Source organism: Grampus griseus, assembly GCF_964374135.1.
Source record: "Grampus griseus genome assembly, chromosome: 9".
Taxonomy (NCBI): Eukaryota; Metazoa; Chordata; class Mammalia; order Artiodactyla; family Delphinidae; genus Grampus; species Grampus griseus.
Genome location: NC_139003.1, coordinates 58,099,879 through 58,117,189, shown reverse-complemented (window position 1 = coordinate 58,117,189; position 17,311 = coordinate 58,099,879). Strand labels below are relative to the sequence as shown.

Below are 17,311 nucleotides of genomic sequence, written 5' to 3'. Positions count from 1 at the left end.
TTTACTAGATAATGCCAAATTGTTTTTCAAAGTGAATGGGCCTATTTATACTCCTATTGCAGAGAATAAGAGCTCCTTTTACTCCATATCCCCACCAAAACTTAAAATATCCGATTTAAATCAATTTAGTAGGTAGGAAAGAGTATTTCATTTTGGTTTTTAACGTTTACATTTTGATTCCTAATATGTTTGCGCATCTTTTCATGTATTCGTTGGCCACTGAGATTTCTTCTGCTACGATATGACTATTCAAGCCAATAGCCCATAAGCAGTCTTTCCCACTGGCTCATGGAGGACTTTTTAGATAATTCTCTTTCAGTTATTTAGTTTTCAAATATTTTCTTCCAGCTTCTGGTATGTCTTTTTGCTTTCACAAAGGCATTCTTTTGATGAATAAAAGTTCTTAATGTCAATTTTCTCAATTGTTTCCTTTATGGATTTGAACCATTTCTTACACTGAAGTCTTAAAGATATTCTTGTACAGTCTTCTAAATTTTTTGGTTTTGCTTTTCACATTTGAGTAGTTAATTTACCTGGGATGTAGCCCATGGGGCTCTAGCTTTACGATGGAGTTCTTCAATCAGAATTCCACTTTGGGTGGGCCGTGGGCTTTTTCTATTGTAACCCAAAGCAACACCAATTACAGTATAATCATAATATAGAGAACACTTAGGATAAGTATGACATTATGATAGAGATATGAAAGAAGCCAGACATTAAAAAGTATGTACTTTATGATTCCATTCAAATGACATTCTAGGATTGACAAAATTATAGTGTCAGAAAGCAGACTGAATGCTTTTTTGGGGCTGAGAGTGACTGCAAAGTTCTATAAGGGAACTATTTGAGGTGATGAAAATGTTCTGTATATTTATTGTGGTGGTGGTTATTCATCACACTGTTAACCTAAACACATATGAAATTGGTGCATTTTATTGTATATAAATTATTCTTCATTAATGTTGATTTTAATATGTGAAATATGGATATATAGTAATAAAAATTATGAAATTACACACTTAAGATTTTGTTCTATGTCAATAAAATAATTTTCAAAAACCCCTTTAAAAACCAGAATTCCAGAAATCAATTAAGAGTTTTTACCACCACCCTTACTAGCATCAATATCAGTTTAAAATAAATGGAGCCCTTATCAGACCAGGTAAACCTCCACAGTAAGGCATCTTTAGGACGTCAGTCCTTGGTCAGGTCACCATTTAGTTTTTCCTGCTGATGAAAATGTATTTCTATGATTGAAGCCTGTTTCTAAGTTAATACAATGGGCAGGAGAAGATGGTTATCTATGCAGTATTGATCTTGGCATCATTTAGGCCATTTCAACTATTCTATTTCTACTACATGTTTATTCATTTATGACTAAAAAGTCATGTCAATGTGAATCACCAGGTTGCCATTTCTAAGGTCCTAAAGGTTTTCAAGGAATGAAATAAGCATATTTATTTTTTTGGTTTTACATGCAGAAGATTTTGGTGCAGTGTGATAGAGATAGGGTCTTCTTGTAAATTCATGGTCTCTCAAAACAATTAAAATGTGGTAGCAAAAGCCCACAGAACGTTGCTAAACCCCAAAGTGCCAAAGACAAGTACAGCTTATTCCTTCAGCCCTTTCCCTATCTTCAATCTCTAGTCTAACTAGGTTTGACATTTCTTTTATCTTTGTATTGTATGCCAATCTTCCTTCACTATTTCAGATTATGCTCCTAACTAAATTTCATTCTCCTCATTTAACTCTACTCTCCACTTTTCATCTTAATATCCTTTGGGTGATTCAAGTCAGTTCAATTTCTTGGCTTCCTCTAATCTGCCGAGTGCTGTGCTCATCCCTGTATGTATTAAAAATCAACCAGCTGGGCTTCCCTGGTGGCGCAGTGGTTAAGAGTCCGCCTGCTGATGCAGGGGACACGGGTTCGTGCCCCAGTCCGGGAAGATCCCACATGCTGCGGAGTGGCTGGGCCCGTGAGCCGTGGCTGCTGAGCCTGCGCGTCCGGAGCCTGTGCTCCACAACGGGAGAGGCCATAACAGTGAGAGGCCCGCGTACCGCAAAAAAAAAAAAAAAAAATCAACCAGCTATCGAGACCTGTCACTGAAGACATTACAAGCTTATGGGTAAAAAATGATAGAGAGCGACACACAAGGTGCTACTGACTCAATTAAGAAAGGGCCCTCAGCCCAGCTGAGAGAGCCCAGGAAAGCTTTTTGGAGGAGACAGATGAAATCTAAACAGAGACCTGAATGGTGAACAGGATTAGTGGGCACAAAAGAGCAACAAAGAGTGTATGGAATGACATTCAAGGTAAAGAAAACAGGAGGAGCAAAGGCATGGGAAACCACAGGATCCTTATGGCCCACTGGAAAGTTAGTCAGTTTCCCAAGCTAATAAGGCCCATCTCTCACTATGCATTTTAGCATTTTAGAGCTTTTTGGTAAAAAATTATATTCAATTTATAAATGCTTTTAAAGTTGGAAAAAATGCTGTCATTTGTGTTTGTTTCTGTGACATTTCTGTAACACTGCAAACTGTGGTTCATCACTGAATTGTTCTAGCATGGTTTCTAGAAAGTACAAAGTCTATAATCTCAGAGGAATTTAATGGCTTAGAAGTACTTGATAAAGTGTATCTGATATTTCATATTTGGCTCATGAATTAATATGACAATGTGGTAGTTGGAAAGAAAATAAGAAAACATATTCAAATCACTTGAATTATGATAAACAAAATAAAACTAAAAAAATGAGCTACAAAAAGATGGCATTATTTAGGCAAAGGTTTCTATTCTAACTTCTAATTTCCCTTTACAATGCACATCTTCCTGTCTCTGCTCCATGTTATAAATAATAATATTTCTATACACAAAGAATATTTCTAGAGAGGACCTTTCAAGTAGAGGAAGATGTCCGCCTCCTGGGGATACTGCATTTATGTGGGTGTATATGTGCATGTGCACACATGCATGTGCACACTGCTTAGGTAAGACCAAGAATGGATACAGTCTTTAACTGAATGTCTTCCCAGCACCTTATGATTCTGGGTTTCAATTACAATGACCACTACTATAGATTTGGGGATCACAAACCAAAGGACATAATTAAATTAAATAATTTTAAAGGTCCAGTCAAACTGGAGTCTGTAAACAAGCTGTTTTTCTTGTTTTGTACTTCTTCTATTCTTCTGTTTCCTCTAATCACCATAAAGCAATCTCCCTTTTAAATATACCTGACTTTCCATTTCTAAGTTATTCTGTCACTGTTACTGGCAGCTAAAGATAGTGAGAATTAGTTTATGATTTAAAGTGTAAAATCTTTTTACACATTTTAGTATGCCTACCATATAAATTGTGCAAACAAGTACTATTATAATTTAAATATATATACATTTAGTTTTTTGAAAAATTAAGAACTTTGTATCAAACGATCCTTTTCTAAAAAAAAAATCACTGGATTTAAAGATAATATAAGTCACCGTGTATGTTATATTTTATGAACATCATACAGCTCTGTTGTTGGATATCTTTTTCTTCCCTTTAATATAAATCACAAAATATTTAAAATGTTAGGGGTTTAAAATACCCATGGTTAAATATTAGGAAGTGAGCCCAAATTGCAGAAACTGTGCCTAAAATATGTGCTATGTTTCAGAGTTAATTATTTTTCAATTGGTTATTTTCAAACTATTATTCAACATACAAAACACATGGCTCTAGAGAAGTTCTTCCAAGCACAGAGCTAGTTAATAAGACACATAGAATATTTAACTTCACACATGAAAGCAGGAAGGTACAGATAAGCATTATTTTCCACCAAAAAACAAACCTTAAGGAAATAGTTGTTATTGTTATTGCAGTTGCCAGACACTCCTTGCAATTTAGCCACAGTGTTCTAAAATGGTTGACAACAAAAATTAAAAAAGGCTTTTTCCCCCACTAGAGAAAGCAGCCTAATGAGAGAAAAAACACTGAAGTTCCAGTGCTTGCTGTAACATGAACTTTCAAGAACTAATACCCCTAACGCTTAGTTCCTTAGCCCTATACACACAGCATAAAGCCAGTTCACATTACTAAAAGGCCATCCATAATAACTGCAGTCTCTTGTTCACACGACACCAGCTGCTTCCAGACAGGGACAGCAAACAGCATGAGTCAAGTTTAATGTTATCCCTTTAATGCTTTTCACATAAAAATTACATTGTTGTAAACCTTTAACACATGCAAACCATAGCTTCCATTGTATTTCTGCCTCTAATTATTACATATTAACACAAGCAATAAAAATGCATATCCACGTAGGCAGTTGCTCTAAATGGTATTCAATACTCTAAAAGATTCTAAAAAAATGTTGTCATGATACAGTTGTTAATAATTTCTAGTAATAAAAACAAATTATGAAAGAAAGATTAAGTTATATTTTAAGAGAAGGAGCCTTGGTTTCTGGAGTGATGATTAATCTTGCTTTGAACTACTACACAAAGCGGCTTTGAAATGCCATATATACTCTAAGACTTTAAAGTGTAATAAATATTATATTTAAAGAAGCAAGACCAAAATAATCATATAATTTAAAAAGTGTATGTAAAATAATTCATTTTAATGTGAACGACCATTATATACTTTCTAATTTAAAAAAGTGGTACAGTACCAGTTCATACTTCATTTCCAGTCTGAGCCCACAGTGTTTCACATTGCATATTGCTCTTTGATAGAAACAGATACCCAAAATATACATACATGACCTACGCTACACAAAACATATACCAGAATTACATCACCTCACCATTAAAAGGTAAACATTGGTAACTGTGGCATATGAATGGAAATTAAACTTGTTATTGAAAATAAAATCTAGTTGAAAAATTTACCATACCCCCAGAATTTCGTGGGATAGTGCTGACTGTCTGAGGGGTTTACTGAAATCCTCCATGGTTACCTTTCAGATTGTTTAAAAAAAAAAAAAGGAAAGAAAGAAAGAAAAAGAAATAAACAGTAATTCTATAAATCCAGAAGTACAATCACCCAATCACAGATATATTCAGATCTACGTTTAAAATTTTTCAGTGGTTCAGATTTATACCTCCCTCTTCTTTATAGGATCCTCCCTTTTATTTTTCAGCCTTTAGGCAGAGCCATTTTAACTTTTTTTAAAAATCATAATGTTTAACAGAGAATGAACAGAAACAGGAATGCAATTCTAACTGAACTGGGGGTTTGCTTATTTTAAACTCTATTCTAGTTTAAATATTTGAAGGAAAAAACCCCAGAAAATTCAGAAATTTAAATGAAGTTTGGGTATTATCTATATATTTTAAATTCTACTGGAGTATGATTTATAATTTCTTAAAACATTAAAACAGATATATGTAAGCACACACAATACATAGTAAGGTATTCTTAACCCTAAATATGGTTCTGATAAGACGCCCACTGAACTTTTACAATTTCAGGATATATTTCTCACATTGCAATGTTTTCCCTGTAGGCAATTCAAGCAAGCAACTCCCCTCTGTCAATGTGACAGGTTCCAAGTTAGAATCAACCTTGGATTATTTGACCAAAACCAGAGCTATCTATTCTTCAGCAGACAAAGCTGATCTAAGTGCTGGCTCTGGAAATTAGTTGGATGAACATGGTTGTTCTGCATTTAATTAGAGGTTTTCCTGGCTGGCCCAGGGAATGTCACAGGGGATATTATCAAATAAAAACGATTCTAACTTTGAAATCACAGGATGAGTCTATAAATGATAAGAAAAACAAGAAACCAAGTGATTGATTATACAACTCAGTGTTAACAAAGATATGTAAATCAATAAATTGTTCAATTACACATAAAATTAAATCAATTATTCAAGGACCATTTACTCACTGGATAACAAATATTGGTTCTTCTCATTTCCATTATGTCTCTTACTTTTCATTAACACAGAGAGAGAATAAATAAAAAATAAGGACATAACACTCAGATCAATTTAACAATATCTGGTTAAACTGTAACCAGATAGTAAAAAATTAGTAAAAAATGAATTTAATCAAGTAAATAAATTAACATGTATACACAAAAGTAGATTTTTACTATTTGCAGGGTGTTCATCTCTTCGATGCACAGAAAATTAATGGTAGGTTTTAACTGGGCATGCTTTGGTGAGGCAGTGTGTAACACACAAGAAAGGGAAAAAGGTACGTCAGAGAGGAACACGAGAGAGAAAGAAACAATGGGAAAGGGTTCCTTGACCTTTTCAATAAAGTGAAGGTTACTTGGAGTAGCATAATAGCAAGCACCTGCTTTCTATTTCTACAACTTACAGACAGAAGAAAAAGTTTAACCTAAAGCTAAACTCTGTTTTTTTTGTAAAATAGCTGGATACTTAGCTATTCTTCCCTTTAAGCCCTATCTTCATAGGCTACTTCTGAATTAAGTATTTACCTATAGTAAAATAACTCTGCAAGTCTTCAATCCCCCTATTATTAGAAATATAGAACAAAGAATTACAGAACCTAAGTATTACAAGAAACTCCATAAGCCAAAACAGGAATCTTCCTTCCAGCATCTCTTGTTCCCCAGTTACTCTGTGTGTGCCTAAAAACAGACAGACCCATCAGTCTACTCCATTCAAAATCAGCAGTGTGTTGCAAAGAGTCCAGGCCTTGGAGCCAGGAAGACCCTGTTCCCATCCTAAATCTGGCAACTACTAGCTATACCACTAGAAAAAGCCTCAATTACTACGTTTTTAGAAAAAAAAATAAGATTCTTCTGCTTGCTGTAAAGATTACATGAAATCATGTAGGAAAGGCACCTGGCCTAGTGCCTGGCACTGAATATTTATTTACCCTCCTTGCCCCTGAGAATATCTGCTCAGGTGACAATCAACTAACTCTGCTTTCCTTATAAAAACAGGCAAACAAACAAACAAAATCCATATGATGTACTCCTAAGTATAAATGTTGAATGATAAATATTCCTTTAGCATTTAGTCAAATTTTTAAATTAGAGAAAATCTGATATTAAGAAAAAGCTTTAGCTGCTTAAGTTGAAAACCTTGGGGGATGAATATGATCATTTCCTCAAAATAACTGGAGGAACTATGTAGTAAATGATCTAAAAATTTCAGTTGGGAAGCCTCAATGAAAGAACTATCTTATTTTCCCTCTTTCCTTGCTACACCTGATGCTTCATTTCACAGGCTCATGGAATATTAGAAACTGGAAGGAATTTAGAGATTTAGCCCAATACCTGTACTTTAAAGCAAAGACAGCTGAGGTCCACAGAGACTGAAAAATTTGGCTTCCTCACCTTCCACCACTTGATGTCACCCGTACTCCCCTGAACCTCAGATCCAAATTCTTTCTAACAGAGTGAGCAGGTAAAAGCCAAACCTGCCGAGAATGATTCTACAATCCTAATTCAGGCTTGAAGCCAAAGCAAATCAGTGTCTCTGATAAAACACAAAACTGAAAACTAGGGAAGATGAAAGTTCAAATATTTGAGGAAATCACTTTTTTAGTTTCGAAATCCCAGATAACATTTTCATATATAATATCTTAGTATAGTAAAAAAACAAAAACAAAAAAAACTTGCCATTTAAAATGAATTCTGAAAGTGAAAAACTAAATCAACTAAATAGAATTCTAAGAAACTAATTCACTCAAGTGAAGAATTTCTAATGTTGACTCTTAGATTAACAGTTAACTGAAGCACCATCTTAAAATTTTCTACTATAATAGAGAATACATCCTCACTATACTACAAACAGATGAAAAATTAAGATACATTTGGGTTAGAACACTCCAGACTAAAAATACATGAAAAATATTTGAATGTCTCTTTATTGATCTTCACTAGGTCCTGGCTAGAAACCAAGAGAAGTTCTGGAAAAAGAATATATTTAGATGAGTAGAGGTTGAACATATGAAGTTATACTATCCTTATTTATATCAGCTGGTATGAAGAAGAGTATTTGTTTTACCTGAATATTTACTATGTTTATGAGGTATGAAATACTGCAACTAAATTGTTGACGGATCCTTTGACATGCCAATGTGAAACATATGCATGTTTAAACATGTTTATAATAAAGTATGTTGTCCCATTTTATCAATGTACATTTGGCATTTACATTAGAAATAGACCAGCATCTGTATTATATTACAACACACAAGGGTTCCATAGAGAAGTTTTCACTTGGGGGTTAGCTTCTATTCATTTACTTGATCTTCTGCAGAGAGCAGGATGCAAAATTATTCCAGTATGTATCTACTCTATGGAATATGTGCTGGTGGAAAAGCTTTGTTCTGCATTATGTTAGCACAAATCATAGTGAGCAGATCCAAAGAACTTTCTCTTCCTGGGGGGGAGAAAAACCTGAAAACACTCAGCAATTTTCAGTACTTTTCTGTGTATGTTTGTGTATGTATATGTGCCTTTTCACTCAGAATGTTTACCGATTTAGAAAATTTAGAAAAAATTGAAAAAATATAAAGCAGAGAGAGAAAATCACCTAATTCCAACAAAAAGATAGCTACTATTCACATTTTGGTATTCTTACCCTTTTTTGTTTCAGTGAATTTATCTTAATACTGTGGTAAAAGAGGACTTATTTGATCCAGAAGTCTTCATACTGTAAATATGATACAATTACTTGATTGATAAGCTAATAACAAACGCAAGTAGTATTTCCTTTCTGTGAGTTGAATGTCGACACATCCTCCTTGAGAAACTGCAAAGACCTGTCATACTGTTATACGGTAAAGAGAGGTTTATCAAGTAGGGATGTAGTAAGAAGAAATGAAGGAAAAAGAACGTTTGCAAATGCAACTTACCTCATCATCGTCGGCATCATACTGGGCATAGTGCTGTTCAAGCAGCTCTCTCTGGCGCCTTTCTTGTTCCAGCGTTTGGCTTATCAACTGGGCAACCTCACTCACTTGTCCTGGTTTTTCTCGCCCAATAACAAATCTACACGAAGGTTAAAGAAAACTGATATAGTTAGACTCTCCAGCAAAAAGGAATGCTCAGAAAAGTAACCAAGCTTCATATTTCATCAGGGTACATCAAACCTCAAAAAAATAATACTACCTATATTTTCTGAAAGGTATGCCTATGGGTAGAAGAAGAGGTTAGCTGAGCAATTAAAGTGATTTTTTCAGCCACAGCCCAAAGGAAAAGAAATGGGAAAAGTAAAGGATCATAAAAAATTATTACTTTAGGAGAAGACAAAACAGATGTAATCCATTCTACAGTACTTTACACATTTTTGATGCCCTGCAAAATGAAAGCAAGCTCATAATTTACTGTACCATTGAACTTCAGAATCATTTTCATAATTATGTCCTCTTTATAATGCAAAAACTACTTCAAAAATATTTTGAGGTATGGCATACCCTATGTGAGTAAATAAATAAAGAGGCACTGACCTGTTGCTAAGCAATTGTAACTCTGGAGATAAGAAAAAGAAGGGGAAACAAATGTAGTTTTTGTTTTTGTTTTTAAAATGAAAAACTAAAATAAGGAGAGGTGGCAAATTAGTTCATTTCTTTTGGAGAAAGATGCTATGAGGAAGGATGTGGCCTCAAGAAATAAAGAGTCAAGGGGAAATATCTGTTGATACTAATTCCTATAAGTATAAAGAAAAAAACAGGAAAGCCATTTACTTATTGCCAGCTAGTCACTTATGATACACCCTCATTGATACTATGGTTCTTCCTCAACAAATTAATATTCACTTTCTAACATCTTTTCACACTAATATATGGTTCTATTTTTCTAAAAATACAAATAATATGTCTCCATGATATAGTTTCCATATATTATTTAACTTCATTATTTTGGATGTAACTGTTTAATCTTGCTTCTATGCTTAAATGATTTCCTCTGATTATAATATGTTGCTATTTTCAATTACAATTTTAAATGAAATACTATACCATTCTCTGTACAAATTCACTAAAGGTCAAAATTTTTATACTTGGATGTTAGTAATTAAATGTCTTTTTAGAAATATTTTTATGTAGTTTCAAACAGGACTGTTGAAATTATGCTTGGGTGTTCATTTATCATCTGAGTTATTTTCCTTTGGGAAATTACTAATTATTGAGTTATAATAACTGTTTATATATTCTGGATATATATCCTTATCTATAAATGTTATAGATACATACACATACACAGATACATACATGCACACAAATCATATATGCATATGTTTATTATCTTCTCTCAATCTGTGGCTTGCTTTTTCATCTTCTTAATTGTGTCTTTCAAGGAAGTCCAATTTATCGCTTTTTAAAAGATTGTGCCTTGTGTTTCCTACCTAAGAAATCTTTTCCTGATTTAATATTGCTGAGATTTTTCTCCCATTTTTCTTGTTAAAGTTTTGATTTTTTATTAGGTATGCAAAATCTTTCAAACTAATTTTCATGCATAATGCTTGGTAAGGGGGGAGTTTCATTATTTTCCAAATGAGTAACCAGTTGTTTCCATACCATTTCTTAAAAAGACTATTCATTACCACCACTTGAATTACTCAGGGACATTTGTTGCAAATCAATTGACAATGTACTTGTGTGATTTTTGGACTTGCCAATCTGTTCCATTGATGTATTTATCCTTGTACCAATACCACACTGCCTTGATTACTATATAGTAAATCGTGAAACTAGGTGCTATGAGTTATCCAACTATGTATATCTTTTTCAAAATTATTTTGACTATTCTAAGTTATCTAAATTGCTATATAACTTTTACAACCAGCTTGCCAATTTCATTTAAAAAGCCCATTGATGGGTCCACTTCCGGGAAGATGGCGGAAGAGTAAGACGCGGAGATCACCTTCCTCCCCACAGATACACCAGAAATACATCTACACGTGGAACAACTCCTACAGAACACCTACTGAATGCCTGGCAGAAGACCTCAGACCTCCCAAAAGGCAAGAAACCCCCCACGTACTTGGTTAGGGCAAAAGAAAAAACTAAACAGAGACAAAAGGATAGGGACGGGTCCTGCACCAGCGGGAGAGAGCTGTGAAGGAGGAAAAGTGTCCACACACTAGGAAGCCCCTTCGCAGGCAGAGACTGCGGGTGGCGGAGTGGGGGAGCTTCGGGGCCGCGGAGGAGAGCACAGCAACAGGGGTGCGGAGGGCAAAGCGGTGAGATTCCAGCACAGAGGATCAGGGCCAACCGGCACTCACCAGCCGAGAGGCTTGTCTGCTCACCCGCTGGGGCGGGCGGGGCTGGGAGCTGAGGCTCTGGCTTCGGTCGGAGCACCAAGAGAGGACTGGGGTTGGTGGCGTAAACACAGGCTGCAGGGCGTTAGTGCACCGCGGGTAGCCGGGAAGGAGTCCGGGGAAAAGTCTGGACCTGCCGAAGAGGCAAGAGACTTTTTGTTCCCTCTTTATTTCCTGGTGCGCGAGGAGAGGGGATTACGAACGCTGCTTAAAGGAGCTCCAGAGACGGGCGCGAGCCGCGGCTAAAAGCGCGGACCCCAGAGACAGACATGAGACGCTAAGGCCGCTGCTGCCGCCACCAAGAAGCCTGTGTCCGAACACAGGTCACTATCCACAACCCCCTTCCGGGGAGCCTGTGCAGCCCGCCACTGCCAGGGTCCCGGGATCCAGGGACAACTCCCCCAGGAGAACGCACAGCGTGCCTCAGGCTGGCGCAACGTCACGCCGGCCTCTGCCACTGCAGGCCCTCCCTGCACTCCGTGACCCTCCCTACCCCCGGCCTGAGTGAGCCAGAGCCTCCGAATCAGCAGCTCCTTTAACCCCGTCCTGTCTGAGCAAAGAACAGATGCCCTCCGGCGACCTACACGCACAGGCGGGGCCAAATCCAAAGCTGAGCCCCTGGGAGCTGTGAGAACAAAGAAGAGAAAGGGAAATCTCTCCCAGCAGCCTCAGAAGCATTGGATTAAAGCTCCACAATCAACTTGATGAACCCTGCATCTGTGGAATGCATGAATAGACAACAAATCATCCCAAATTAAGGAGCCATGTGGATGAAAGGCTCTTGGTGCTGCAGCCAGGAGTGAGTGCTGTGCCTCTGACGTGGGAGAGCCAACTTCAGGACACTGGTCCACAAGAGGCCTCCCAGCTGCACATAATATCAAACGGCGAAAATCTCCCAGAGATCTCCATCTCAACGCCAGTACCCAGCTTCACTCAACGACCAGCAAGCTACAGTGCTGGACATCCTATGCCAAACAACTAGCAAGACAGGAACGCAACCCCACCCATTAGCAGAGAGGCTGCCCAAAATCATAATAAGTCTACAGACACCCCAAAACACACCACCAGACGTGGACCTGCCCACCAGAAAGACAAGATCCAGCCTCATCCACCAGAACACAGGCACTAGTCCCCTCTACCAGGAAGCCTTCACAACCCACTGAAGCAACTTTAGCCACTGGGGACAGACACAAAAAACAACAGGAACTACGAACCTTCAGCCTGCAAAAAGGAGACCCCAAACACAGTAAGATAAGCAAAATGAAAAGACAGAAAAACACACAGCAGATGAAGAAGCAAGATAAAAACCCACCAGACCTAACAAATGAAGAGGAAATAGGCAGTCTACCTGAAAAAGAATTCAGAATAATGATAGTAAAGATGATCCAAAATCTTGGACATAGAATAGAGAAAATGCAAGAAACATTTAACAAGGACCTAGAAGAACCAAAGATGAAACAAACAATGATGAACAACACAATAAATGAAATGAAAAATACTCTAGATGGGATCAATAGCAGAATAACTGAGGCAGAAGAACGGATAGGTGACCTGGAAGATAAAATAGTGGAAATAACTACTGCAGAGCAGAATAAAGAAAAAAGAATGAAAAGAACTGAAGACAGTCTCAGAGACCTCTGGGACAACATTAAACGCACCAATATTTGAATTATAGGGGTTCCAGAAGAAGAAGAGAAAAAGAAAGGGACTGAGAAAATATTTGAAGAGATTATAGTTGAAAACTTCCCTAATACGGGAAAGGAAATAGTTAATCAAGTCCAGGAAGCACAGCGAGTCCCATATAGGATAAATCCAAGGAGAAACACGCCCAAACACATATTAATCAAACTGACAAAAATTAAATACAAAGAAAACATATTAAAAGCAGCAAGGGAAAAACAACAAATAACACACAAGAGAATTCCCATAAGGTTAACAGCTGATCTTTCAGCAGAAACTCTGCAAGCCAGAAGGGAGTGGCAGGACATATTGAAAGTGATGAAGGAGAAAAACCTGCAACCAAGATTACTCTACCCAGCAAGGATCTCATTCAGATTTGATGGAGAAATTAAAACATTTACAGACAAGCAAAAGCTGAGAGTTCAGCACCACCAAACCAGCTCTACAACAACTGATAAAAGAACTTCTCTAGGCAAGAAACACAAAAGAAGGAAAAGACCTACAACCCAAAACAATTAGGAAAATAGGAATGGGAACATACATATCGATAATTACCTTAAATGTAAATGGACTAAATGCTCCCACCAAAAGACACAGATTGGCTGAATGGATACAAAAACAAGACGTGTATATATGCTGTCTACAAGAGACCCACTTCAGACCTAGAGACACATACAGACTGAAAGTAAGGGGATGGAAAAAGGTATTTCATGCAAATGGAAACCAAAAGAAAGCTGGAGTAGCAATTCTCATGTCAGACAAAATAGACTTTAAAATAAAGACTATTAGAAGAGACAAGGACACTACATAATGATCAAGGGATCAATCCAAGAAGAAGATACAACAATTGTAAATATTTATGCACCCAACATAGGAGCACCTCAATGCATAAGGCAAATACTAACAGCCATAAAACGGGAAATCAACAGTAACACATTCATAGTAGGGGACTTTAACACCCCACTTTCACCAATGGACAGATCATCCAAAATGAAAATAAATAAGGAAACACAAGCTTTAAATGATACATTAAACAAGATGGACTTAATTGATATTTATAGGACATTCCATCCAAAAACAACAGAATATACATTTTTCTCAAGTGCTCATGGAACATTCTCCAGGATAGATCATATCTTGGGTCACAAATCAAGCCTTGGTAAATTTAAGAAAACTGAAATTGTATCAAGTATCTTTTCCGACCACAACGCTATGACACTAGATATCAATTACAGGAAAAGATCTGTAAAAAATACAAACACATGGAGGCTAAAAAATACACGACTTAATAACGAAGTGATCACTGAAGAAATCAAAGAGGAAATCAAAAAATACCTAGAAACAAATGACAATGGAGACATGACGACTCAAAATCTATGGGATGCAGCAAAAGCAGTTCTAAGGGGGAAGTTTATAGCAATACAATCCTACCTTAAGAAACAGGAAACATCTCGAATAAACAACCTAACCTTGCACCTAAAGCAATTAGAGAAAGAAGAACAAAAAAACCCCAAAGGTAGCAGAAGGAAAGAAATCATAAAAATCAGATCAGAAATAAATGAAAAAGAAATGAAGGAAACAATAGCAAAGATCAATAAAACTAAAAGCTGGTTCTTTGAAAGGATAAACAAAATTGATAAACCATTAGCCAGACTCATCAAGAAAAAAAGGAAGAAGACTGAAATCAATAGAATTAAAATGAAAAAGGAGAAGTAACAACTGACACTGCAGAAATACAAAAGATCATGAGAGATTACTACAAGCAACTCTATGCCAATAAAATGGACAACCTGGAAGAAATGGACAAATTCTTAGAAAGGCACAACCTGCCAAGACTGAATCAGGAAGAAGTAGAAAATATGAACAGACCAATCACAAGCACTGAAATTGAAACTGTGATTAAAAATCTTCCAACAAGCAAAAGCCCAGGACCAGATGGCTTCACAGGCAAATTCTACCAAACATTTAGAGAAGAGCTATCACCTATCCTTCTCAAACTCTTCCAAAATATAGCAGAGGAACACTCCCCAACTCATTCTACGAGGCCACCATCACCCTGATACCAAAACCAGACAATGATGTCACAAAGAAAGAAAATTACAGGCCAATATCACTGATGAACATAGATGCAAAAATCCTCAACAAAATACTAGCAAACAGAATCCAACAGCACATTAAACGGATCATACACCATGGTCAAGTGGGGTTTATTCCAGAAATGCAAGGATTCTTCAATATACTCAAATCAATCAACGTGATACACCATATTAACAAATTGAAGGAGAAAAACCATATGATCATCTCAATAGATGCAGAGAAAGCTTTTGACAAAATTCAACACCCATTTATGATAAAAACCCTGCAGAAAGTAGGCATAGAGGGAACTTTCCTCAACATAATAAAGGCCATATATGACAAACCCACAGTCAACATCATCCTCAATGGTGAAAAACTGAAAGCACTTCCACTAAGATCAGGAACAAGACAAGGTTGCCCACTCTCACCACTCTTATTCAACATAGTTTTGGAAGTTTTAGCCATAGCAATCAGAGGAGAAAAGGAAATAAAAGGAATCCAAATCGGAAAAGAAGAAGTAAAGCTGTCACTCTTTGCAGATGACATGATACTATACATACAGAATCCTAAAGATGCTACCAGAAAACTACTAGAGCTAATCAATGAATTTGGTAAAGTAGCAGGATACAAAATTAATGCACAGAAATCTCTGGCATTCCTATACACTAAGGATGAAAAATCTGAAAGTGAAATCAAGAAAACACTCCAATTTACCATTGCAACAAAAAGAATAAAATATCTAGGAATAAACCTACCTAAGGAGACAAAAGACCTGTATGCAGAAAATTATAAGATACTGATGAAAGAAATTAAAGATGATACAAATAGATGGAGAGATATACCATGTTCTTGGATTGGAAGAATCAACATTGTGAAAATGACTCTACTACCCAAAGCAATCTACAGATTCAATGCAGTCCGTATCAAACTACCACTGGCATTTTTCACAGAACTAGAACAAAAAATGTCACAATTTGTATGGAAACACAAAAGACCCCGAATAGCCAAAGCAATCTTGAGAACAAAAAACGGAGCTGGAGAAATCAGGCTCCCTGACTTCAGACTATACTACAGAGCTACAGTAGTCAAGACAGTATGGTACTGGCACAAAAACAGAAATATAGATCAATGGAACAGGATAGAAAGCCCAGAGATAAACCCACGCACATATGGTCACCTTATCTTTGATAAAGGAGGCAGGAATGTACAGTGGAGAAAGGACAGCCTCTTCAATAAGTGGTGCTGGGAAAACTGGACAGGTACATGTAAAAGTATGAGATTAGATTACTCCCTAACACCATACACAAAAATAAGCTCAAAATGGATTAAAGACCTAAATGTAAGGCCAGAAACTATCAAACTCTTAGAGGAAAACATAGGCAGCACACTCTATGACATAAATCACAGCAAGGTTCTTTTTGACCCACCTCCTAGAGATATGGAAATAAAAACAAAAATAAACAAATGGGACCTAATGAAGCTTAAAAGCTTTTGTGCAGCAAAGGAAACCATAAAGAAGACCAAAAGACAACCCTCAGAATGGGAGAAAATATTTGCAAATGAAGCAACTGACAAAGGATTAATCTCCAAAATATACAAGCAGCTCATGCAGCTTAATAACAAAAAAACAAACAACCCAATCCAAAAATGGTCAGAAGACCTAAATAGACATTACTCCAAAGAAGATACACAGACTGCCAACAAACACATGAAAGAATGCTGAACATCACTAATCATTAGAGAAATGCAAGTCAAAACTACAATGAGATATCTCACACCAGTCAGAATGGCCATCATCAAAAAATCTAGAAACAATAAATGCTGGAGAGGGTGTGGAGAAAAGGGAACCCTCTTACACTGTTGGTGGGAATGTAAATTGATACAGCCACTGTGGAGAGCAGTGTGGAGGTTCCTTAAAAAACTGCAAATAGAACTACCATATGACCCAGCAATCCCACTACTGGGCATATACCCCGAGAAAACCATAATTCAAAAAGAGTCATGTACCAAAATGTTCACTGCAGCTCTATTTACAATAGCCCAGAGATGGAAACAACCTAAGTGTCCATCATTGGATGAATGGATAAAGAAAATGTGGCACATATATACAATGGAATATTACTCAGCCATAAAAAGAAACAAAATTGAGCTATTTGTAATGAGGTGGATAGACCTAGAGTCTGTCATACAGAGTGAAGTAAGTCAGAAATAGAGAGAAAAATACCGCATGCTAACACATATATATGGACTTTAAGAAAAAAAAAATGTCATGAAAAACCTAGGGGTGAAACAGGAATAAAGACAAAGACTTACTAGAGAATGGACT

The 17,311-nt window shown here is 36.6% G+C and overlaps 1 protein-coding gene across 5 annotated transcripts in view; it reads right to left on the bottom strand.

Moving 5' to 3' along the window:
- PPP1R9A (protein phosphatase 1 regulatory subunit 9A) overlaps positions 1-17,311 on the bottom strand; it is a gene marked incomplete at both ends in the record, with an annotated part of 320,087 nt that overhangs the window by 90,273 nt on the left and 212,503 nt on the right. For 4 of the 5 annotated variants that reach the window (XM_082662103.1, XM_082662102.1, XM_082662104.1 and 1 more), the window contains one exon: positions 8,825-8,960. In XM_082662103.1, coding sequence (XP_082518229.1) covers positions 8,825-8,960 — 136 coding nt within the window. Of the gene's footprint in view, positions 1-3,830; positions 3,897-8,824; positions 8,961-17,311 lie in introns of all 5 variants that reach the window. The other variant, XM_082662101.1, reaches the window with a different exon arrangement.